Genomic DNA, 26,754 nt, shown 5'->3' on the forward strand with positions numbered 1-26,754 from the left:
GGGACATGGGTACCTGTTGGGCACTTCACAACTCGTCACATCTTGGAATCTGATTGGACAGCACCACTTGTCACATCTTGGAATCTGATTGGACAGCACCATGTTGATTTTTATGCAGTACTTGCTTATTTTTCACAACAACTGTCAAAAACTCAGCTTCACACAGATAAGACTTAACTGAAAAAGAATAAATTGTGATTTAATGTTGACACGGTGAACTACTGCTAAGAGTTTGCATGGTGTCTGATCAATGTCACTGTGTTTCCCTTGAAATTTTAAAATACCCCGTGGTCCCCCTGTGAGGTTGCTGTGGGGCTCTGGGATGCCTCAGTACACATTTTGCAAACTGTGGACCTAGGAGTTTGTTAGAAAAGAAGACTCTGAGACTGACTGCATCAGAATCTTCATTTTAACAAGATCTGGTGATTTATGTGCAATTAAAAGTTTGAAAAACACTGCTCAAAGCCACCTGTTATTATGAAAATTCTGTTTTGTTCTAGGAATGGGAAAGACCAATGAGCTCACTCACTGGCTCTCTTGAAATTATAATTCCTAAGTAATTATGGAATTCTTGGTTTACTCTTGACCTTGACTTAAGCTTAGAAGAGATACTGGCCACGTAGCCCGCATCCTGTTCTTTGATCAGGCTCTGAGCAACTAGAGGAATGTCATGACTTGCGTTATGCGTAACAGACACAAGTGGGAAGTCTAGGCTCTCTTTGTACTTCCTCTAGTCCTTCCCAGTGGTTCACAGACAGGGCTTTTGAAACTGCTGGGTCACTCATGAAAGCCTTCCAAGTGGTCTCTTGTGAGTCATGTTGCTAAGATACAGTTTTGGCACTAAAGGATAATCTTGTTACATTTAATTTAAAATGTGTCTCTTGTCACTAGTGATTTCAAATAAAATCAGAAATCTTATTCATTCTCGTAGATTTGGACTTTTTTTTTTTACATTTTATTTGTTTGTTGGTGTGTTGATTATTTAGTGTTCTATTTTTGTGGGTGTGGCTATTTTACAGAGGTTTACAAAGCCCTGGTCTTACACTACCTATATGACCAAAACAGCTGCCTGGGGAATTCACAGCAGCCAAGGGTAAATGACGTTCTGGCATGCCCTTGTTATAGCTGCAGTTACGGCTTCCCAGAGACTGCTGGGATGCTCTCTGTGGGTATCAGAGAGAGAAACTGTGGCTCCTGCCTGCACGGAATATAGGAGCTTCCCTTTGTCCTGATGGATGCATTCTAGACCTTGGAGTAGGTTGACCTTGAGTCTACCAGCGAGAGAGGCAAAAGCTACAGAGGTGGGGAGAGGACATGGGATTGGAAGTGCTTCAATGACCCTGTATTCATTAGAAGTGAATAAACAAAGGCTATTCACTTGCCCCTCTCAGCAAGTTTCCTGCCTTCCTTTCCAACACTCCTTAAGTCTTCTTGTCCCTTGTCAGGCTTGGGTTTTATACAATACCAGAAAACCAAGCAAAACAAGTGATTTTTGCTTTCTTCACTCACCCTGGACTTTACTGCTCATTATAAAGAATAAGAATTATAATTGAATAAAGAGGGTAGCTTCTTTGTAGAGCTAATTAGAATAACCCTGGACACCTCTTTTCATCTTGTTTATTCCAGACCAGCCTTAACAGCATGATGAGTGTTTACAGTGAAACAGGAGACTATGGCAATGTGAAGGTCAGTGGTGAAATCCTTCTCCACATCAGCTACTGCTACAAAACTGGCGGGCTCTACATTTTTGTCAAGAATTGCAGAAATCTGGCCATAGGAGATGAAAAGAAACAGAGGACAGATGCGTAAGCACTTAGCATATTCCTCGAACTGTTTTCTTTGTCAGTATGTGTGATTTTGTCTTAGCATTCCTCTTGATTCAGAGCCTTCTCAGAAGGTCGATTGTCATTTTCCTCCCGTGCGACACTTCTAAATATTCTCTAAGTGTATGTATAATGGTTGTGTCCATGATTATCTGATTTTTCCAAAGCCACGTGTTGATATGATTCAGGACTAACATATTTGTAATTTACACAGAGGCAGCTCTGTGATAGAAGCTGGCTGACACATTGGCCTACCCCGGGATCTCTGAGTATCCTGTTCTGGGAGACCCTCCAGAGAAAATCGCCAAGCTGTTAGCTTAATTGAACAACTCAAAAGGACAATTTTGAGGTTCTCAGGATTCCAGATATTAGCTGGGAGGCAGATATGGACCGTTGGTACATTGGAAGGGAGCCAGATGAAAGATGTGTCAGGGGCTCCCAAAGTCATTGCCAGACTTGATGATTTACTAGGAAGAGTCACAGGACTCCACTTGTCATAAGCAGCAGAGAAAAAAGGCATGTGTGGTGAAGTTCTGAAGAATCCGGCTTCAACTCCCAAGCATCCTCCCCCACTGGAGTCGCACGTGATGTGCTTAATTCCTCCAGCAACGAGTCGTGGCAGCACCAACTGTCACATACCAAAATTCCAGTCTCCGTGAAGGAAAGCAGGTGTTCTGCCTAAGCCATATTGTTTTTACAAATAGTTTAGTCACAGTGAGCCACTTACATCTGTTCTGGGAGTGATGAGAATCCTCCTCAAATCCAAGTTTCCAGATGCCGGCCAATGGCAAATGTTGTAAGCAGGCATTTCCAAGGACAGCCATCTGAGGCCAGCTGTGTTACCCCTTTCCTCCATAATAGGTGACCCAGGTCCAATAAACAACTCAGAGAAGCTGTTTCCAAGTGTCTAAAGATAGACAAATGGGAGTGGGGCACCTGACAGGCTCAGTTGGTGGAGTGTGCAGCTCTTGATCTCAAGGTTGTGAGTTCGAGCCCCCATTTTGGGTGTAGAGATTACTTAATTTAAAAAAAAAAAAAAAGACAAATGAGGGGCACCTGGGTGGCTCAGTCGTTAAGCATCTGCCTTCGGCTCAGGTCATGATCCCAGGGTCCTGGGATCGAGCCCCACATCGGGCTCCCTGCTCGGCGGGGAGCCTGCTTCTCCCTCTCCCGCTCGCCCTGCTTGTGTTCTTGCTCTCGCTCTCTCTCTCTCTCTCTCTCTCTGTCAAATAAATAAATAAAATCTTAAAAAAAAAAAAGACAAATGAGTGGATTCTGAGTATAGATGGGTCCACCTACTTCCTCAGCTGAATATTCAAGGGCTTCAGGACCAATATAATCATTTAGAGTAGCATGGAGAGAGGTCACCTAAAGCCCTGGTAGATGTGCTTCACAGCTCTGGTAGCATCTTGTACATTGCAGTCTTGTACATCTTGTGCATTTCTAAGTTTGCCTTGATACCCCTGCTCCAAGAGGCTCCTGGGATATCCCAGCACAAGGTGTCAGGTAGAATTGCTTTTGTGACATCAGGTTGTTATTTACTATTTGTTCTTTTTCACCATTTTCCTTCATTCATCCATGACCACTGATTCCACTCATCAGAAGTTCTGACATCGGAATAGAGAGGAATATAACCCTACAGTATTTTGTGAGACCAATGATCCTATGAATAGATGACATCTATTGAGGAGTATAACATGTCAGCTCCCTGTATGTATCAACCAATTTAATCCTTGCAATGCCATAAGTTGGATACTGTTGTTATCCCAGTTTTACAGATGAGGAAACTGAGGACAGAGAAGTTAAGTAAGTTCGTGAGTTTACCAAAACCAGTGAGGCATGGAGTGATTCAAGCCTAGTTGGCTTGACTTCAGAGCCCACACTCTTCATCACTATACTTTACCACTTCTCTCTTATTGGAAGCCCAGAGTTATATTTTAAGGTATCCTGCCATGTAGACTACATTCTCTCTGGTTCTCTCATGTTTGCTGGCCTATTCCCTTCACCTCTTTTATTCACTGAAATCCCTGACTATTCCTTGCAAAGTAGATGTCTTCCAATAATTACTTTCATGTTTTCTCATGTACAGTTATGTCAAGTCATACCTTCTTCCTGACAAGTCCAGAAACAATAAGCGCAAGACCAAGGTCAGAACAGGCACCAATCCAGAATTCAATGAGACGCTAAAGGTGAGTACATGCTCTCTCATATTCACGCAAGTGATACCGTTCATATCCTCATTGGTTTAAAATTGACTACGGAGGATTTGCATGTCCAGACTTAAATATCTTTTAGAAAAGTAGAATTTGAATACATTCGTGTCACGCCCTTGGCTTTCCTAACAGTTTTTGGAAAAACTGTAAACCACCCTTACTCGGCTTATTTCTCGCTGCTGCTAAAGTGACGCCTGAAGTAAAGATGATCCAGTGAAATTCCATCTGAGCCGGGGCATCTTGTCAAAAAATGTGGTTCACCCTTGGGAAAACTGTTTTTTCTAGTTCCCCTTAAAAGGAGTTTGTCACAGTTTTGACACTAACTTAGCAAGTCACTTTGTGCCCACTCCTCATTCTGCTCACACAGCATGAGTGTGTGCAATTTCTTGTCAGGTTTCATAGTTGGGCTAAATTTAGGCCTGTGGTTAATGAACAGTGGAGATGCACAGCTGGATTTGAGGAACCTCAGGGAGAGTGGCCCCGATAAGACATGACCCAGGCCCCAATCCTGGAGACATTCTTTCCCCCATGGGCTTCTATGTAACAACCCCTTCTCCCACCCTGGACCAATCTAGCCTGGTAAGAAAGATCCAGGGAGGCTGGAATGTAGAAGTTATTGCCAGTCGCAGGGAAATGTATGGACCTTGTACCTGGAGTGAGGGAGTCAGAATCCACCATAGCAGGAAGTTGGTGAGTGGGGACATCCATCAGTGGGGTTGTGTTTGGAAGCAGGAGCCAATATGAAGACAGATCAAAGTGAGGATGAACGAATATAGACAGGGTGGGAATCTGGTGGCTCTAACAAGGTAGCAAAGATGAGCCCAAGCAGAATAGATAGGGTGACGTGGCAAATTCAGGAAGCATGGAGCCAAGGTCAATCACGCCAGGACCAGCAAAGATGGGTATAGAAGCAAATCCAAGTTCAAGAAACAGTCTGTAGTGTGTCTCAGGTGGGAGTTGCATAGAACTAGCAGGAGGTTCGAGGGTGTATAGGCATGTGGCTGTGGATCACGTTCTGCTGAAAAGGAAAAGCTACCCCAGCAGTATTTTCTTTCCACTCAGTCTCTGTATTGGTCTCTTCACTCCTGCGCTTATGCGAGACTTGATGAAGTTTGGTGTTTGCAAGTTTCTCACTGAGGGTACTTTCCTGGATTTGGGGGTTCTTGTCATGACTAAAATAAGACAGAGAAGTTGGAGAGTTGATATAGCAAACATTAAGCTTACGAAGGAGAGGTTGAAAAACGATTCACAGATGAAAACGGGGTAAAACTGGAAAGGGGACAGTCTTCATTACCTAATACTTTTAATATACTATTTGAAGTTTATTGACTTCTTCCTAAATAATTGGCTGATACATCTTTCAGTGTGAGGTCTAACACAAAATGAGTTCATGGCATAGAACCCCCGTTGTAGCATAAACAAGGGAAAATACAGTGGGCTTGTGTGTGTGTGTGTGTGTTTCATTCATGTTACTAGTGTGTATGATCTGAAAGATGGCGAAAGTAAATTTCAGCCTGTGGTAGAATTGGGCAGAGCCCTCCACGTGGAGTGTGATGTTGTGACTCTCGTTTGTAGTACACCATCAGCCACGCCCAGCTGGAAACAAGAACTCTGCAGCTCTCAGTCTGGCATCATGATCGATTTGGACGTAACAGCTTCCTTGGGGAGGTGGAGATTCCTTTTGATTCATGGAACTTTGAAAATCCAAATGATGAGTGGTTTGTGCTTCAGCCCAAGGTAGGAAATGCCTCCAGATTAATCGAACAGTTATGCAACGAGACAGGTTAGGAACAAAATTGATGTCATAGGCCTAGAGAATCTGAAGACTTCTCTCATTTTCAAGTGGTAATCTGAACAGATGAGTGCAGCTAATTTTGGAATAATACAATACATGTAAATCCTTTCCTTGGAACTCCTTCTTTAATACAGACCGTCTGTACAATGCAAGTCACATAGTCATATGTATTATTAATTTGACTTACTAAAAATGTATTCATCATTTGAAAGTCTCCATGGATTAAAAAAGGGGAGTACATTGTATGATCCTATCAGAAAGAGAAAGCATTCAGTTTCCCATAGGCAAAAACAAATCCATAGAGTCAGTCAGTCTTAAAACATTCTCTCAGGGCACCTGGGTGGCTCAGTCATTAAGCGTCTGCCTTTGGCTCAGGTCATGATCCCAGGGTCCTGGGATCGAGGCCCACGTTGGGCTCCCTGCTCTGCGGGAAGCCTGCTTCTCCCTCTCCCGCTCCCCCTGCTTGTGTTCCTGCTCTCGCTGTGTCTCTCTCTATCAAATAAATAAGTAAAATCTTAAAACAAAAAAAAACATTCTCTCTATTCCCCATTCTCCACAATTCATACATAAGCAGGAGTGGCCTTGCCTTGGCTCACATGAGGAAGTAAGGAGTAGCTAAAGTATCTGGTTTCCTATATTCCTACTTTTGAGATTCTTAACCCAGGTTTTAAGTTATAGTCAGAAAAACAATCTTAAAGCTGGTTCTAGAAATTAAATACAATACAGCATGTTCTAGACCAACAGTACCTTGGATTCACTCTATGCAACCGGAGTCTCTCTACATTTATAGTAATTTTTAAGTTGAAAGTGAGATGAAAAAAGGTCACATTTATGTAACCGAAGATTGTTCTTTATATACAGAGAGGCAAAAAGAACATGATGGTAAAGATAGTAGACTCAATTCAGACTTCCTGGCTTCAGTCCTGGCTTCATGACTATCTGTGTGACACTGGGCAAATTAACTTCCCAGACTTTGGTGTTCTCATTTGTGATACAATAATTGGACATATCTTACTGGGATGTTGTGAAGTTTGGAGAAGCACTCTGCAATGCTCGCAGTATTGTGTCGGGCACATTTTAAGCTCTCAGTAAATGCTAGGTAGTGTTTATGTTACGTGAGAGTCCTTGTATTGCAATTGACAGAAACCCCAGCTCATACCACTCAAAAAAGGAAATTATTGACCAGTGATTATCAAGCATGGCTTTACCCAGATAACTCACATCGTATCAAGGCCCTGGACTCTCTTGGTCTCTCTTCTCTGTGTTGGCTACATTTTGAGACTCTGTGCAGTTGGCTTCCATCACTAGCTCTACTATGCTTCTCTTGGACATTACAATACATGTAAGCCCCTCCTCCTTGCATCACATGGCCCGGGAGAGGACAAATGTCCTCCTCTTCCAGCAGTCCACCCAGCACCCTGGGCCTGGTTCTCCTCATTCTGATGACATCATTTGCCCATCCTGAGCTAATTGCCGTGGCTGGCCAGGGAGGTGAGATACGTTGGCTGACTTAAGACAATCAGAATATACCCTGGTCCTGAAGGTAGTATTGCCCCAAAGGAAATCCAGGTATAGTAGTTCTAAAGGAATGGTGAGTGGAAGCTGAACAACAACACATGCGTGGATCAGCAGCAGCAACAGCATTGTTCACTACAAACATCATAAGGTAAGTATCATCATTTCCATTGTATCTGAGGAGATCGAGACTCAGAAGTTAAATACAACTTTCTGGTAAGAGTTTTAGAAGTGCTGACCTCAAGCTTGGTGTAAATCACTCATGGAAAATCTTTGGGAAGTGTAATTGGGCTGTGGGTAAAATTAATAATAAAATATAATAAAAGTCCTTAAACATAAAATAACTGCAAGCCCCTGACTAACATAAATGTGATAGGAAATACAAGAGTCACAAGAAATAAGTCTGCAGGAGTGTAACATTCCCTTGACATTAAGCATGGGAAATAATTGGTCATTAAACACTGAATCTCTTGGAGTTGAGTGAAAAGCCTCACCCTGAAGGATAGCACTTAATCTGACTCAACAGTCTCCTGTCACTCGCTTCCTTTTGTGTATGATGGGTGAGCACCACAGAATCATAGTTAGAAAATATCCAAGACATTATATGAAGCATGATGCAGATGTAGGACAAGTAACATTCATTTTAGTACATGAAATTAACTTGTCATAAATTTAACATTAAAGCACATAGGGGCTCTTTGGAAAACAGCTTGGAACATTCCAGTCAGTTTCCTGGAAATGGTTGAAGGACTTGCACTGGGATGATATCTAAGCTCTCCCAGGCATATCCTCTGTGCTTAGGGACCAGCCACTTTCCGTGGTAATCACCTTCACATTGCCACTGAGTGATTTCACTTTCTTTTTTTTTTTTTTTTTAAGATTTTATTTATTTATTTGACAGAGAGAGACACAGCGAGAGAGGGAACACAAGCAGGGGGGAATGGGAGAGGGAGAAGCAGGCTTCCCGCGGAACAGGGAGCCCGATGCGGGGCTGGATCCCAGGACCCTGGGATCATGACCTGAGCCGAAGGCAGACGCTTAATGACTGAGCCACTAAGGTGCCCCTTCACTTTCTATCATAAGGGAGAAGCAGCTCTCAGGCTGCTCAAGGTAGAAAAGTTCTGATTGAGTGTAATGTCTGGAACTCCTTGGTCCTCTGCCAGATCCCCTTGGATTCCTTTAACCATGACTGTTAGGAATTTTGCCTCCAACAGCCTTCACCTGAGACTCTGTTTAGAAGACTGTTCCCAGGCTACTGTAGCTTTTCCAGTGAGTGGAGAGAGTCAGAAGCTCCTAGGAGCTTATGTACCACCTACCATGAGGCAACTCTTTGCCAATAACTCCTAGATGGGGGAGTCTGAAAGCCCAGTTCCCTTACTGAGAGTGGCGGGAGCAAGGAGGGTGGTGTTCCAAGGCATTACTTACACTCTACAGCTTCCCTGCCAGATCAGGCTATGCCCTTGCCTGGCTTCCTCCTGACCTTTTTCCTGGTCACCCCTTCCCTGGTCTATTCTGGGAGCAATTCTTAAGTCATGTGCGTTAAGAATCCTCATCTCAGAGTGAGCCTCTGGGGAACCCCACAGAGCTTCGTGTCTTTAATCCATGTCATCTTTCTCTGCCAAGAAAAAGATGACACACAGACACATATATGTGTCTCTGACACATATAGACGCATAGACGTGTCTCTCATACGTGTAGAGGAAAGCCCACAGTTTCAGCCTTGTTTGGACACCATGCCTTCCAGAAATGGGGAGGACAGGTGCTACGTACTCTGTAGGCTGCCTCCTATTCATTGGTGGCTCATCCTCAGGCTGAGCTGGGCTCCGGGTGGTGGATTATCAGCCGACTTCGAGAAGCGTTGCTTCGTTTTCAGTCTCCTATCTCAGTCACTTCATCAGCTGCAGCTAGAGTACGAGCAGCCCTGGAGACGATGTTTCCTTGTAGATTATCCAGCTAAGGAGGTGAAGTGTAAGCCACAGGGGCCAATTTCCTTAGTGATAGAGGATCAGAATGAATAGTCCTTCGGCATTCGGAAATACTGACATCCCTTTGCAGTGGGAATATGGGAAAGACACAGTGCCTCATTTCTCATTGACTCTGTGTTAGTGAACGTCCCTCGGCACCTGCCTTTTTGCTGAGACTTATGGCACTAAGCCAGTGAGGAGGCTGGTGCAGACAGAGGAAGAACTCAAGTTGTCAAGTGGGCTGTAAAGTAGTTTCACAGTACGACTTCCATTTTACTACACGACAGGAGATTGTTTATCAGCTGTAACTCATTATCTTTCTGAAAGGCATATTAGGTAGGTAGACCAGAAGGGTTTGTCAGTATGAATTGCCTTTCATGTCTTCCCAGAAGGTGCTATTATAAAAAACAAGGAGCTTTGAAAATCAACAGTGAGCTCAAGTGTTTTCCAAGGAAATCTTCTCTGTTCTGCCTTCAGGTGGAGAGTAAATGCAAGTTCCTGTGAAATTATTACTGAGCTAAAAGGTTCTCTCTCTCTATTTGGAGGTTGGGGCAGACTTTTGTCCATAATCTGTGACCCCCACCTTAGACCTGAAAATGTCCTGGGAACTCTGTTTCCAACTCTGATGTAATGTGGATCTCTTCAAAAAGCAGAAGATGATGGGGCTTGCCTGATGATGCAGGTGTCACATACTAATCTATATTAGTAGAGGTTAGAACCTGCAATGCTGGGATTTATTGATGTTATAAATGTTAGTGTTCCACTGGTATTTAGCTTAATTAAAAATATACTGGTGACTTTCTATAAATACAGTCTTGAAATCTTGTAAGAGTAGAAAAGAGTAAAGATGAAGCCTTGTAGCATTATAATCACATACAGAAGAAATTCAAGGGAGGGAGTCATCTTGCAGCCTGTACATGGCTAATAAATGTCTTGGGATACTTTGGGTATTCTTGCAAGGAAATTCCGAGGCAACATCATCTCCTGACATACCATCATTTTACGTCATTCAACCACCTTTTGCCCTGAGAAAGGTAAAATTTTCTGGGGGTGAAGGGCGGAGCCCTTGACCAGTAACTGATGGGTGAAGGAGCATCATCAACATTCTCATTCTTTTGTCTCCTGGTTGGGACAGCTCTTGGAGAGGTGATCTGTCTTGTCTGCAAAGCTCCCCTGTGGAACTGAAAAAGTTACTCACCATAAAACTTTGCCCAATATCACAACCTTGTTAAGCCTTCTTCAGTTTGTGGTCCCACTTCCTCACTCCCCTTCCTAATAAAACACACTAAGATAAATTTGTGTCTTAGGGTCTTCCGGGCAACCCAGAGTAGAAACCTCGTTTTCATCTTCCTTGCTACTACCTCCCTTCACACACACCTCTAATCACACCTGACTTCCTGCCAGCTTTTAAACACATTTTACACAGTCCCCACTGAATCTTGCTCATACTATACTGTTTTCTTATCCCAGACTGACCTTCCCATCCCCTCTTTATCAGTCATCATATCTCCCATCCTTTAAGCACCAGGCAAAGGCCACCTCTTTATCCCAATCTAGATGATTCTCTCTCTTCCCACAGTAGTTTCTTTGTACCTGTATTGAAGCAACTGTCATCCTTTGAGCTGAGCTTACAATAGTAGGTCAGTTCATAAAGCCACAGAAATCACACACATACAAACATACACCTCCAGTGCATTTCTTAATCATTTATTTTAACTTAAAGTGTGCATTGATTTTCAAGTCTTTTAATATAGGGATAATTCATTTTGTTTGAGTATAGTTTCGGTGATTAGAATTCTGTTCTATCTTCCTGGCATAAATTCTGACCCTAGTGCATTCTAATCAGTGGTTTCTAGTTTGAGCTTTTCTAAAATGCAGCAAGAACTTGAGAATGCTTTCAAAGTAAACCAAATATAAAAGCTTTCTAAATATTCATGATTGTTTTCTAATCTTTTATAGCTTCGAGCCCAAATGTAATCCAATAGCAAATTGATTTTCAAATACTTAGTTCTTTGAAAGTATTCATATTAATTTTTATAGTAGTAGCTGTCTTTTTGCACTCGTCAGTTTATTGATATGAAATTATATAATTAGAACCACAGACGTGCCTGGCATAAAGAACCTGGGAGACGAATGCAGCTGGCTTTTGATAAGCATACAGTTCAACTGATAGGAGTAGGCATGCATGGTCTTTATATAGAGGATCCTACTCTTCACTGGGAATGGAGAACATTAATCTGATGAGTCAGTTAAATAAGGGCAGATTTATAGAGCTTCTATTGAATATATGTCTCCTGGATAGACTGAAACCTCAGTAGGGTCTGTCTCATGTGTCTCTGCAGCACTTAGCAAAATGCCTTCAAAGCATTACTACAAGAAGGCATCCCATATGTGTTGGTAGGATTGAATGAGTTGAATTGAATTGAATTCTACCTTTCTCGGAGCAAAAGGTGGTTGAATGACGTAAAATGATGGTATGTCAGGAGATGACGTTGCCTTGGAATTTCCTTGCAAGAATACCCAAACTATCCCAAGACATTTATTAGCCATGTACAGGCTGCAAGATGACTCCCTCCCTTGAATTTCTTCTGTATGTGATTATAATGCTACAAGGCTTCATCTTTACTCTTTTCTACTCTTACAAGATTTCAAGACTGTATTTATAGAAAGTCACCAGTATATTTTTAATTAAGCTAAATACCAGTGGAACATTAACATTAATAACATCAATAAATCCCAGTATTGCAGGTTCTAACCTCTACTAATATATATTAGTATGTCACACCTACACACATCACTTTTTCCTACCAACGTATTTTCCCATCCAAAGCTCTCAGCTAAAAGCAAATAGAGCCTGCATTGGTTAGCTATTATATAGAAAACTATTCTAAACCTTAGTGGCTTAAAACAATTTATTATTGCTCATCATTCTGTGGGGTGACTAGGCTCAGGTAGGTGGTTCTCAGTGAAGGTCTCTCATGTGGATGCAGCTAGATGGTAGACTGAGGCTGAAGTCGTATGAAGGATTGACTGGGCTGGTTGTTCAAGTTGGCTGTCTCACACTTACTGTTAGCTGCCAACCAGAGTACCTCCATGTGGCCTCTTTCTGTGGCTTGGGCCTCAACACCATGGGTCCTCGGAGGGAGCATCCCAAGGATAATCATTCTAAGAGAGGAAGTAGAAGCTGTTGATCTTGGGCTTGGGGCCCAGAAACTGGCACATTGTCACTGGTGCCATGGTCTCCTGGTTGAACCAATCACAGGGTCCACTAAGATCCAAAGAGAAAGGATAAATACCCCACCGCTCATTGGCTATAGCATCAAAAAAGTAATGACCTCTTTAATTTGCTATAATGCCCATTACAACTTTCCATTTGTGACATTCATATAAAGTAAAATTTACTGAAACTGTCAAAACAACAAGAAAAGTCCTTTTACAAGGCATGTGACTTAATTAGATTAAATATTAGATGGGTAGTCTATTTCACTGTCTAATCTCATGTTTGCCCCTAGTAAGAAGGTTGAATAAAATACTTCAAATGATTTTCCCACCTTTACTGATAAGTTTTATCACCACCAAGAGGAAAGTCAGGCAAGGATTCCTTTTCCTGGTAATGGTCTCAGTCATCTTTGCTGAGGCTTGAACAGCCTCTGGCTTCGCTGTTTGAGTTTGGGGGTTTCTGGCCTCTCAGAAGACAGCAGTTCTCAGCCCTCGACTCAGTGCCCAGGGGCCAGGTTCCTGAAGGAAAGGCCTAAGAAAATATACCAACTTTCTTACCCCATTTATGAAAAGTCAGTTGAGTTGACTCAATGGCAACTAGGAGCTTTATAGAGCAAAGGGTCTGGGTATTATGTTCACATTGAATTTTTGAACTGAAACTTTTGATTTTGAGATGACTACAGATCCACATTCAATTATAAGAAATAATACAGAGAGATCTCATGTACCCTTTGCCTAGTTTCCCCCAATGGTAGCATCTTGCAAAGCTATAGTGCAATACCACAACCGGGGTGATGACATTGATCCCCCCCCATCTTCTTCAGAGTTCCTCACTTCTCATTTGTGTGTGTGTGTGTGTGTGTATTTAGTTCTATGAAATTTTATCACATATGTAGCTTTATCTACCACTACAGCCAAGATACAGAACAGTTCCATCATTGCAAAGATCCCTTGTGATCTTTTATAGCCACACCGACCTCCCTTTGGACACCCCTCTCTAACTCCTAGCAACCACTAATCTGTTCTCCGTATCTGTTATTTTGTCACTTCAAGAATGTCATTTAAATGGAATTGTATGATATGTATCCTTTTGAACTGGCTTTTTCACTCAGCATAATTCTGTAGAGATTCATCCAAGTTGTGTGTATTGCTAGTTCATTCCTTTTTACTGCTGAGTAGTAGTCCATGGTATGGCCGTACCACAGTTTGTTGCACCAGTCACCTCTTGAAGGTCATCTAGTTCATTTCCAGTTCAGGGCTATTCCAAATAAAGATGATATATTTACATACAGGCTTTTATGTGGACGTAATCTTTCATTTCTCTGGGATAAATGCCCAAAAGTACAGTTGCTGGGTTGTATGGTAGTTATATGTTTAGTCTTATAAGAAACTGCCAAACCATTTTCCAGAGTGGCTACACCATTTTACATTCTCACCAGCAATGTTTGAGTGAACCACTTTTTCCATATTGAGCCCAATGTGGGACTTGAACTCACAACCTTGAGATCAAGACCTGAGCTGAAATCAAGAGTCGGACACTTAACCGACTCAGCCGTGCAGGCACCCCTCCACATCAAATTTTAATCATGTAAATCACAAATGAAGCTTTTAATAATTGGTGGCTGGGCAGCCCAATGTGAATCAAGCATTACTGGCTATTTCCCCCTCTTGGTCACTTAGGACAGCCTTGAGACATCAAGACCAGACAGGGAGATGTGTCTTCAGGAGCTGTCCTCAGTGGTATCTTTATTTGCGCCTCATACCCCAAACTATATGTTCAGTGATAGGTTCTGGTCCTGCACCACAGGCAGGCAGTAGCCACTGACTCACCACACATGTGTCATATATCTCCTCTCAAATTCCTTTCACTTTAATGTTAAAAGTTATACACAAATACTTTCATAAAGTTTTCCAGCCTCTCTCTTCTCGTACCTAACGCATATCTTAAACCAGTAAGTGCTAATACAGTTGAATGGGAATGGATTGTCATATTTAAGCCAGCAAGTAAATATGACAAGACCACTCAAACATGGGCTACAAAATAATAGACCAAGCATTCTCACTTTTTCTCTTCACCTGTCTCCCTTTGGCCAGGTGGAATTTGCTGCGGACATAGGCCTTCACTATAAAGGAGAGCTAACAGTTGTTTTACGTTACATCCCCCCAGAGGAGAACCTGATGCTTCCTCTAGAAGAAGTTCAAGGTAGAGTAAAAATCAGTGACTTTGACCAAGGACATCCTGTGTCTAGAAGTATGGGAATAGGGATCAGGAATTGGTTGGACTATGTTACTGTGGTGTTACACAGATGAAAATGTAAACAGTTAGGTGTCACTGTCTTTGAAGAGAGTTGTGGAGTATATCCTACATATGGGGAAGGGTGCAGGATCTTTACAAGTAAAGGACAAAGCTCATACTTAGAAACAAGGCTTAATGGTGGTATTTGTTTCCCAGAAATACCGGAGATAGAGGATCTTCCCCAGGATGGAGTAGGGACGGGGAGAGGGGTACAGTGTGCTGAGAGGAGAGGTATAAAAAGCTGCTGTATGGATTTACGACATTCACAGTTACTCAGGGAGTCTTGAGGAAGAAGTTGAACACAGAATGTAAAGGAAAAATCCAGATGGAGTCAACTTTCCAGTCCCTTTTGGCCTTCTACCATCAACTAATCCAGGCAGCCTCCTCTATCCTTCCATTCACTGTCACTCTCTTCAGTGTGACCCTGTGCAAGTAATTTACTGCCTCTCAGCCTCCGTTTCTTCACTTCGTAGGGATATTGTAAGGATTCAATAGGTTTATCCATGGAAAGTGCTTAAAGCAGTACTGAATAAAGGTGGTGGCGGTGGTTATTACTCACGTTGAGCACATTTCATCAGAATAAAAATGTGACGTGGAAGGAGTTTTCTCTCAGTCAGAAATGTAGTTGTGCCTGGGCCATGTATAGCCTTTAGAGCTGGCCTTGTACAGTTCTAAATTTTTAAGACTAAAATACCCGAGAAGGAAGTTATGGAATTTTCTCTTTGGGAGTCTTGGCACTTGTGTGGCTTTCTCTGTAGCTATTTCTCACTGAGAGCAAGAATGTGGTTCAGGCAGCTCTCAGAGTCTTTTCCATTTTGTTCCTCTATACCCTGTAAAAAGATACTCCTTGTTGGGAAGTATTTAAAGTTTTCCATTTATTCATTTTTTTTCAACAAACACAAATGAAGGACCTATCCAGAAGGAATCTGGTGGGGTAGAAACATTGAGATAAATCCATGGAAAAATACACAATAACATAAAGACCCAGTTCAGTCAGCAAATGAAATAAATCTTGGCAGGTTTTCTTGGTGAATTTTGAAATGGAGCCCGTGATCTCTCTCTCCCTCCCCTTCCCGCTCCCTCTCCCTCCCCTTCTTTCTCCCTCCCTGTCCATCTCTCTCTTTTTGATGGCTGATACAGGAAAGAAGACCTTCAAAAGGGGAAAGAAGAAGGAGTCACCTGTAATCTCTGGAGGAATCCTGGAAGTGTTCATCAAAGAGGCAAAGAATTTGACAGCAGTGAAGTCAGGAGGCACTTCTGATAGCTTTGTGAAGGGGTAATTTCGTTCTCATTTTAGAAGATACTTAATGCGGGGCGCCTGGGTGGCTCAGGGGCGCCTGGGTGGCTCAGTTGGTTAAGCGACTGCCTTTGGCTCAGGTCATGATCCTGGAGTCCCGGGATCGAGTCTCGCATCAGGCTCCCTGCTCGGCAGGGAGTCTGCTTCTCCCTCTGACCCTCCCCCTCTCATGCTCTCTCTCTCTCTCTCTCTCATTCTCGCTCTCAAATAAATAAATTAATTTAAAAAAAAAGATACTTAATGGGAGATGAGAGGATCTGTGACCGATGAGACAGTGGTGGCTGTGAGACTTCTATGTTCATCTTACTCTAAATGGACAAGGAAAGAGCTACCCTTAAATGCTGGCTTTTAGATCTGAAACAACACGAGTCTAGAGGGGGGCTGCTTATTCTAGCTTTCCACTTGCTTCCAGCATATTTCAGGGTTTCCCATCATTCTCACCCTCAATACTGGCAGATTTTCCTGTGAGATTCATTTCTTAAAGGAGGAGAAAATATGATTTTCTGTGTGTAATATATTTTTATTGTGCTTTGTTATCATTTGGTACTGGCAATAAACAACAGCAACAAAAATATTGGGTCCTTGGTATTTTGCTCTCTTAGGGGAAATTGTAAAAAGTAGAGATTTGAGAGCATCCTCCCCAGAGATACTGACTGGAGAGTGCTTTGGGGGAAGCGTATTTCTTTTTTTCAGTTTCTTTCTTGTGATTGATTTCTAGTTTCATAGCATTGTGGTCAGAATAGATGCATGGTGTGATTTCAGTCTTCTCTAGTTTATTGAGGCCTGTTTTGTAACCTAACATGTGATGTATTCTGGACAGTGTTCCATATGGCCTTGAAAAGAATGTGTATTCTGTTGTTGTGGAATGGAACGTTCTGTATACATCTGTCATGTCCATCTGGTCTAATGTGTTATTCAAAGACACCTTTTCCTTATTGATTTTCTGCCAGGATGCCTATCCATTGATGTAAGTAGGGTGTTAAAGGTCCTTGCTATTATATTACCATTAATTTCTCTCTTTATATCCATTAATATTTGTTTTAGGTATTTAGGTGTTCCAATATTGGGTGCATAGATATTTACAATTGTTATACCCTCTTGTTGGATTGATCCTTTTATCATTTTTTTTAAAGATTTTATTTATTTATTTCACAGAGAGAGACAGCAAGAGCAGGAACACAAGCAGGGGGAGTGGGAGAGGGAGAAGCAGGCTTCCCGCTGATGTGGGGCTCGATCCCAGGACCCCGGGATCATGACCTGAGCCAAAGGCAGACGCTTAAGGACTGAGCCACCCAGGCGCCCCATCCTTTTATCATTATGTAATGCCCTTCTTTGTCTCTTGTTATGGTCTGTTTATTTTTTAATTTAATTTAATTAAATTTAAATTCAATTAGCCATCATTAGTTTCAGATGTAGTGTTCAGTGATTTATCCGTTGTCTCACACCCAGTGCTCATATCATGTGCCCTCTTTAATGCCCATCACCAACTACAGTCTGTTTTAAAGTCAGTTTTGTTTGATATAAGTATTGCTATCCCAGCTGCCTTTTTTTTTTTTTTTGCTTCCATTTGCATGGTAAGATTTTTTCATCCCTTCACTTTCAGTCTTGTATGTGTCTTTAGGTCTGATGTGAGTCTCTTGTAGGCAGCATATAGATGGATCTTGTGTTTTTTATCCATTCCACCATCCTCTATCTTTTGGTTGGAGCATTTAGACCATTTATATTTAAAGTAATTATTGCAATGATGTGGATGGAGCTAGAGGGTATTATGCTAAGTGAAATAAGTCAATCAGAGAAAGACAATTATATAATTTCACTCGTATGTGGAATTTAATAAACAAAACAGAGGATCATAGGAGAAGGGAGGGAAAAATAAAATAAGACAAAATCAGAGAGGGAGACAAATCATAAGAGACTCTTAACTATAGGAAACAAACTGAGGGTTGCTGGGGGGGAGGTGGGTGGGGGGATGGGGTTACTGGGTGATGGGCATTAAGGAAGGCACTTGATGGAATGAGCACTGGGTGTTATGTGCAACTGAGGAATCACTGAACTCTACCTCTAAAACTAATAATACACTGTATGTTAATTAAATGAGTTTAAATAAAACTTAAAAAATAAAGTAATTATTAACAGGTAGGCACTTATTGCCATTTTGTTCCTTGTTTTCTGGTTGTTTTTGTAGTTCTTCTCTGTTCCTTTGTTTTTCTCTTGCTCTCTTTGTGGTTGATCAGTTTCTGTAGTGTTATGTTTGGCTTTCTTTTTCTTTATTTTTTATATATTTAGGTTTTGGGCATGAGGTTAATTCTTTGAGTCAATGACGTTACTATTCCTCTCATCTATCCTTCTTTAAAAAGTGTAATTGACTCTACAAGAAAAAAGAGTCAAACATTTACCCTCACACATTCTAATTTTGCTAAAGCCAATAGTAAGGAGAAGCAGATATCTGGGGTTTTCCTACTGTTGAGTGTGTGGGCCTGAGTCCCAGTTCATCTGTCCATCATTCTTTCTCACAAAAGTTTTAAGCACAAAAGAAATGCTTTATTTGGATCCTGCCATTGCAATTTGCCTCATCAGCCCCACCATCCAGTTCAGGCCTCTTCCTGCCCACTGTCTAGTGGGATGAGGGAATGGCTCCTTACCTATGGCCTCATCGTGGCCTTACAGGGGTGACTTAACATCTTTTGAAATAGTTTTCACTTTATCATGTTGAACATTTACAAAGCAGAGATAATAAAGGACAGTATCTTTGTTCTATAATGAAGAAAAGGCCAATAACTTTCTAGTAAATTATCTAATTACACTTAAATATTGAGCTGATTTTAAAGGAACCTCAGATTTTTAAGAAAGCATTAGAAAGGGGGCATCTGGGTGGCTCAGTCAGTTGAACATCCGACTCTTGGTTTCGACTCAGGTCATGATCTTGGGGTCCTGAGATCGAGGCCCGCATAGGGTTCTGTGCTCAGTGGGGTTTCGGCTTGAGATTCTCTCCCTCCTTCTCCTTCTGCCCCTCCCCCACTTGCTTGTGCATGCTCTCTCTCTCTCAAATAAATAAATTTTTAAAAAGGAAAGAGAGCATGAGAAAGCAAAGTCTTTTCTCTTGCATGTAAACAAAGACAAAGGGTAAAGCATCTAGGGCAGGTATGAAAGCATCATGATAATTTGGGACCCATGTTTCTTCTATCTTGTTATGGTATCCACCTCACAGGCCAAGATTGCTGCTGGAGTTTCAGCTATCCCATCCAGATTCCAGCTGTCAAGACAATTCCCAGCAATTTCATGCAGAAGCACTTTGTAAATCCTTTGGGCTGGAGCTTAGTACATGGCTATACTGGCTGCAGGGGAGGCTGGGAATGTAGCCTTTATTCTGGGCACTCTTCTGCCTAACTAAAAAAAAAAAAAAAAAGAGTCTGTTTTAAAGAATAAGGAGAGAATGAGTATCAGGGGATAAGCCATCTCTTCTTGGTACATGAAATGAAATCTCAAGTGTTGCAATGTGTCTTCTTTATTGTAAGTACCTACTACCGGAGATACTTTCATTTCAAGATGAGAGAAGAACCAAAATAGGATTAGAAAGGAGAGTGCAGGCATTTTACTATTGTCCTACTTAAAATAAACAATAAAACCTTCCACTTAAATCTAGACATAAGCATATAAGAACCTTGAAGGAAAAAATCAAATATACACACACACGCACTAAGAATTATGGGGAATCGAAATAACTGAATAAATAAACTAACTAAATAATTGAAAATGGGGATGCCATTTTCTGTTTCACCAATGGCTTGATTGCATTTTCTCTTGCAGCTACCTGCTCCCAGATGATAGCAAAGCTACCAAGCACAAAACTCTCGTGATAAAGAAGAGTGTTAACCCTCAGTGGAATCATACTTTCATGTTCAGTGGCCTGAGCCCCCAGGACATAAAGAATGTTTGCCTAGAACTTACCGTCTGGGACAAGGAGCCCTTTTCCAGCAACATCTTTCTGGGAGGAGTTCGTTTGAATTCTGGGACCGGTGAGGGACTTGGGGACCCTGAGATGGTCTGTGACTAGGCATGGGGCAGGAGAGTGGTTCCTGCAGGTTAATATGTAGTAGATGTACATGTAGCTTCAGCTTAGCTGATTCCTGAAATTACCACAGATGCTCCATTCCTTTAGCCAAAAATCTGCTTGTTAAAGTAAAATCTTGTTAAAATCAAAATACTGCTTCATAGGTTTGTATCCTTTGGCTCTGAGTTTAGGATATATAATGTTTATATTCAGTCCTTTTATAAAATATCACTTACACTTTAGTCTAAGTGAATTTCAACTACTTTCATGGGTGTTATTTCAGGTTTTTCTCAGGAGAGGATATAGGGGAGAGAACGACTTCCAAGACCAACTTTACTTCATCCTCTTCTCAGATGACTCACTGGTTGAATTGAAAGGAAACCCATTTCCCCTCCACCCCTACAAAATAACATCTAATGTTGTTCAAACGGATTGCAGAAACAGGCCGCTGATGCCACAAGACATAACCACAACAGGGCGGACTGGAGGGAAATGGCGGTGGCAGAGCACACGTGGTTCCGCAAGACCCTCATTATCCCGGAACTTACGTCAGACGTAGAGGGTCTGCACGCACCATGGTCAATACTCCTGTTGAGAACAACCCCACCTCTGTGGTGCTGTGCTTAGTTATAGATTAAGGAGAGCCAAAAATATCTATTCCACTAAACTGAAAACTCCCCAGGTCAGAGAAGTGGCCTTGTTAAAAAAGGAGAGCCTCAGAGCTCACTTCAGCCTCTTCTTCTGTCATGTTAACTCAGTCCCGATGAGCCAGCTCTCTGACAAGCTACCACAGCTGGGGAGGAAATGAGCCACGAAGGCCATCCTGATTTGTTTCTCATTATCTTGGCAGAAGAGCATAGTGCCGACTGCAAAGGGAGTCTGTCATTCTAACACTACTCACTAGACAGGGTAAGTGAAAATAAGCCAGTGAAGGACTCTCTGCTCAATAAGGCCCACTCAGAGGTTGATAGGGGTCTTCCAGAAGATCAAAACATTTCATCTGTGAAGTGTAATGCTCCCTTGTCCCTTCCTTAGGTGTGAGCCATGGGAAGAATGTGGATTGGATGGACTCTCAGGGGGAAGAGCAACGCCTATGGCGGAAGATGGCGGACAGTCCTGGGACTCCTGTCGAGGGTGTACTCATGCTCCGGTCCAGCATGGGGAAGTGTAGGCTCTGAAGGTACCAGTCTCCAAAGTGAGGCCTCCAGGCACTGTCTGGCTGCCATTTCATCCCAGTATCGGTCTTGGGACCTGGCATTCTGCTTCCCTGCCATTTCTCACCCGAGGGTAGAGATGTCTGTTATGAACATTTAGGGTCTTGCCGAGTGTCTAAAAGAGCATGTACCTCTATATGTCCAGGGGCCAGGGCCTTTTTGATTGGATGATAGAAAGGGTGCCACACTGTCCTGTCAACAGGCAAATTGTGCAATGATCCATAGGCTTTACACCATAAGGGAAATGGTACAAGTTTCTTTGAAACTACAGTTGAAATTTGGACTCCCTAAACTTTTTCTATTATTGTGTTATTTTGCATTTCCTAAAATGGTTTGAGGGATAAAGGGGCCACTCATAATGTAGATCAGTTGAAGAGTAAGAAGGGATACTGGCTACCCTTTTCTCACCCTGGGAATTCCCATAATCCAAAATTAAAAAAAAAAAAAAGGCATTGTGGGGATGGTTGCTTGCACAAGGAGATAGCTCTGTTATTGTAGCAAACTTGTGGATTAACCAGGTAAGTTTTCAAGATGAACTGACCCGTTTTTCTATGGTGACTATATAATTTGTCATCGAAATCAGCCCACTTTTGAGAAGCAAAGAACTAAACCTTTCTACCCAAACAACAGATGCAAACCAGGATCGACCTGGGAAAAGGGAGATGCAGTGTCACCCTAGTTATGACCTAGCAATTAGACAGCTCCATTGTAAACATTTATGTTATAAAATATTCTAAGCCACTAACTACAGAGGAATAAGAACTAATGTACATTTTGAGCCCCTGCATGCATCATATCTACTGATATCCCATTGGTCAAAGGCAGTCATATGGCCAAGCCTAAAATTAAGCAGCAGGGAAATATACTCTGCTCACAGTGAAGTCACGGCAAGGATGAGAATGCAGGAAGGGAAGAAGAATCGTGGCCAGTAGTTCAATCTACTATACCTTCTATTACCTGGAATTCCAGATGCGTTAGCCCCCAAACTTAGATGCAAAAGTAGTTAAAGCTAAAAGGTACCTCAGACCTGGTTCCTTATGTTGCATATTCCAAATCTGAAGCCCCCAGAGAGCTGAAATGACGTGCCCAAGTTCGTATAGAAGCTATGACTGTATCCAGACTTAAATCCAGGGTGTGACTTGTTGGCCAGTATTCTTTCCACTGTAGCCCTTGGCATAATCTTATGCTTATCAGGGTGGACGGGAGGGCATAGATGAAGGAGATGGAGAAGAGTCGGGTTATTTCAGTATGAAGTTCCTGACTCATTCTTCTTCTGGAGTCCTGTTCTAGCCCCTCAGCTCATTTTTTCACTTGAATTCATATAAAATCTTTGAAAGGATAGAAACGGAATTTTAATGGTACGAAAGCTAGAATCATCTTCAGACTTATTCAAGCTAATTTTTCCATATTCTGAATTTCTTCTTGAATTTTAAAAACTGAATTAAGAATATATTTAACATTATTCTTGGTAATAAGCAGTCCATTTTCAATATTATTCAAAAATAGGCTAATTCTCAAAAGTTGAATTTATTGGTCTAGTGTATATGGAACTTTTTTTTAAACTCAACACTCATATCCCTATGCCGCTCTTCTTAAAAACGGAAAACAAAAACTAAGATCATCACTACTTCCTATATTGGAAAAATTAATTGTCTGCAGACTTGATCTGACTCATTCTGTCTTCAGTGACATTTTTAGGGCACGTGAGAGGGTGATGTTGGTGAAGTCTGGAGACCTCTCCAATGTAAACAAAATAAAGTAGATTTATTCATTAATAATAAAAGTGGCAAAATAATAAACTCCAAAATTTATAGCTTGTACTCTAGATGAGTATAGCTCTATGTGTTCAGACCTTTGCCACTTTTAGAGCAAGTCTCTGTATTATGGTTTCATAAAATCCAATATCTAACTGGGTATATCCATAATTCAAAAACCCAGGTATGCAGAAGTCCATCAGAAACCTGTGGTGTTGCTCTCAGAAAGAAAGGCAAATTGATCGTCGGGTCACTTGGTTTTACTAAGTGTTGTGTAGAAGTACAAATATTTTTTTAAATATAGGTAATATATGTGAATGGCACAAAATTTAAATAGTTCAAAATTGTGAAAAGTAAGTCTGCCTTCTTTCTCTTCCCTCATTCTTTCTTATGGCCATAGGGTATTACATTACAGGGATATAGCAAATTTTTTAACCACACCTATCAAATGCCACATTAAATATGGTTAACTATGCTGTCTACATTTGGTGGCTTTTCTGAGAATCTTTTCTTTCAAACATCAACACTTTAACATTCAAAATGAGACATATGTATTATGCAGCCATTCCACTTTTGGGTATTTTTCCTACAGAGATAAGATACAGATGTGAGAAATGAGTACATACGAAAGTATTTATTGCAAAAGATAGGAAACAATCCAATAGCCCATCAGTAGAGGCCTTCTGTAATAACATAAATGCCTACTTTCTTTGTTTCATTAGTCGCTCCTTCTCTGCTAAAGATTGTTCAGTGATAAACAATGGATTCTTCCGTGCTCGTTCTTTCTTTCCTCCTCACTTCATAAACCCTCTCAGGCATTATCATGTACGGTGCCTCGCTGGTTTTCTATGCTTATGACTTCACACTCACATCTCCAACCCAGACCGCTCCTCTCAGCCCCAGACCCAGATCCAGCTGCCTATATGACATATCCACCAGGATAGCTCATGTTTTCAACATAGTCAAGACTGAACTCTTCATTCCAGCCCTCCTCTTGTACTCCGTTTCTATCTACTTCAGTACCTCCTGTCTCAGTACCTCGTACCATCATCTACCCGGTCACTATAAGTACTATAGTTACAACCCAGGACAGTTCACCCCACCCTATTTCAGCACAGATAAAAGCACAGAGGGTGCTCTCCAGCCCAGCTCTCCGTATCACCTTCTCAGAAGAGACCGTGGCCTTGCCTGGAGCATCCTCCTCCTTATTTGGAGCTCTCAGCCCTCAATTTTCCCTCAGTTGAATCAGACAAGTTGTAAAGGGACATGGGCAAGCTTTAAAGCCTGACTTTATCCATTCAGTTTATCAACAACACTTGCAGGACACATGGAAATTTATTTATCAGCTCTCATTTCATTCACATTGTCACTGTAACTGGAATCATCAGGATGTAGATTTTCCAGGTCACACCAATGCCAAAAACAAAGATATTTTGATGGGACTTCATATTTCTGGCCTCTTTTTTCCTTAATAAGCTTATACAAATCTATGACCAATGATCATTAAGTACTTAAGTAACTAATGGATGAATTCACCCCACCTGAATCACAGTAATATTGATCTCATCATCACCTACTACACTAAGGTTTCTATTTGGTGGTGGGGGGAGAAAGCTATGGAAGAAATAAGGGCAAATCCCACTTGTAGAAACAAAGGAGATCCAAATATCAAGTAGTCCCAGAAGTACCTCAGAGTAAAAGCCTATGGCATTTGGGACTGTGATCAATGTTTATTTTTTGTTCCATGTAGATATTTCGCATCAAACTGAGCATTGCCCTTAGAAGTTGGCAGAAGGGCTTTCCTCCTACTATGGTACCATTTATGGCTTCTGAAATTAAAACAAATAGGAGGAGGAAATCTACACAGGCAACACTATCACAAATATTGGAAAGTTTGAACAATAGCCATGGAAATTGGGCCACATCAAGGATTCCAAAGGATTGTCTGAATCATCTGGAGTGTGAATTTAATACATTGATTCCAGAGCATTGCTCCAAACCTACTGAACAGGATTCCCAGGAATTTCCATCATGTTTATCAGCTTCTTGAGTGATTCTAATACAAATGGATCACAGTTTGAGAAACACTGCATTAGAAGACAAAATAACTCGACTATATTGTTTGGACTAACTCTGTCATGATGGCAGATTGGATTTGGCTAACCTGCACATTGTTCATTGCAAGACAACCATGGTGAGGTGGAAGGAGCCTAACCTCAGACTCAGATGATATTAGCTCAAGTCTCGACTACTTACCAACTGTGTGACCTCAGTCAAGTTAATTATCCAGTCTAGGCCTTGATCTGTTTGCCTGTAAAATAGGAATAATTGGGCTAACTTGGGAGTTAGTGAAGACATGAAATATGCTTTGTAATGCACTGTGGGGGGAAAAGGTCATTGGTGAGCTAGTTACAGCACTCTGTGGTTCATAATCTCTTAGGCCCTTTTTTTCCTGAATGCTTCATTAGGGCTTAATCATTCTATATATAGTGAAGTGGTTTCCAGTGTACAGCAGAAATACAAGAAAGAAAAAGAAAAAAAAAAAAAACCCTTATTTTGTGCTATGTTACCCATCGTGGGTGATAGTAATTTATTTTCAGGCTGGAATGTCCTGCTTCATCTGACTAGATAATAAATATTTCAGAATGTGTTTTATTTGATGGAGAGAAAAAACTGTGGTCCATTTTTTGTTACTAGGTTGTGGAATCTGCAAGTACATCATGTTGCCACACTTTTCCTTAACACCCTCTTCCATTGTGAGGACCATCTCTTTCTGTGGCCCGTTGTCTATCCTTCATGCCAGGGAGATCAAACCTGCCTTCCTCACGGGGATGTTGTTCAGAATCATGCTTTTTATTTGCAGAAGGAAATGTACCATTCTGTTGAAACAAATTCCATAGAAATACAAGCTACTGTTGTCATTATGAGGAATGCATGGTGTTTCAAAGATTCACAGTTGTACATCATTTACCTCACTGGAATTCATCAAACTGTTCTGGTAGAGGTTTCCTTCCCTATTTGGAAAAGAGAAGTGGAATATATAGTCAGTATGGCCCGTAAATGATAGAACACTCATATAGGGTAGTAGATCGTATCTTTCTCTTTAGTATTTCAGCACAAAAGGGGACTTATCTCTGCTTTCCTTTTTCCTTGGTTGAGGCAAAAACCAATACAGCAAGCAAATAAAATCTTACTATTGTTAAAGCATAAATCATTGGCATTTGTGAGGGAAAAAAATGTCTCCTTCTAGAAGAGCAGGGAACTAGATACGTTTTTGAATGTAAATATTTTAGTTTCACTCCTTTATCATTAGATTTGTTTACTTTGGAGGAAGGAATCTGATTGCTCCTTCCATGCATTTTTTTTTTTTTTTTGCTTAGCCAAATGTTCCTTTTGTCTTAAGATTGAAACTTGTTTGTGCAAATCCATGAGAAAGGGTGAGTCCCAAAAACACAACTTTTTAAATCTCTCGCATTCAAAAAGAAGGAAGGGAGGAAGCCATTCCATTACAAGGCAGTTTATGACCATCGTTTATGGTTCCTTTCTTTCGTTTTCCCATATTCATTATTCATAAATAGACATTTTTGAAGAGAGATCATTGGCTTTCAGTTGA

The 26,754-nt window shown here is 41.4% G+C and overlaps 1 protein-coding gene across 1 annotated transcript in view; it reads left to right on the forward strand.

Annotated features, from left to right (window-relative positions):
• SYTL5 (synaptotagmin like 5) overlaps positions 1-25,147 on the forward strand; it is a 105,140-nt gene extending 79,993 nt beyond the window's left edge. Inside the window, exons 11-18 of the mRNA XM_045870240.1 lie at positions 1,627-1,805; positions 3,913-4,012; positions 5,612-5,773; positions 14,624-14,732; positions 15,966-16,101; positions 19,930-20,138; positions 21,209-21,353; positions 24,892-25,147. Coding sequence (XP_045726196.1) covers positions 1,627-1,805; positions 3,913-4,012; positions 5,612-5,773; positions 14,624-14,732; positions 15,966-16,101; positions 19,930-20,138; positions 21,209-21,351 — 1,038 coding nt within the window. The 3' untranslated portion in view covers positions 21,352-21,353; positions 24,892-25,147. The remainder of the gene's footprint in view (positions 1-1,626; positions 1,806-3,912; positions 4,013-5,611; positions 5,774-14,623; positions 14,733-15,965; positions 16,102-19,929; positions 20,139-21,208; positions 21,354-24,891) is intronic.
• Positions 25,148-26,754: the final 1,607 nt, after the last annotated feature.

Source organism: Mirounga angustirostris, unplaced genomic scaffold (genome assembly GCF_029215605.1).
Source record: "Mirounga angustirostris isolate CCGP_5_RB_7025 unplaced genomic scaffold, mMirAng1.0.hap1 SCAF_11, whole genome shotgun sequence".
Taxonomy (NCBI): domain Eukaryota; kingdom Metazoa; phylum Chordata; class Mammalia; order Carnivora; family Phocidae; genus Mirounga; species Mirounga angustirostris.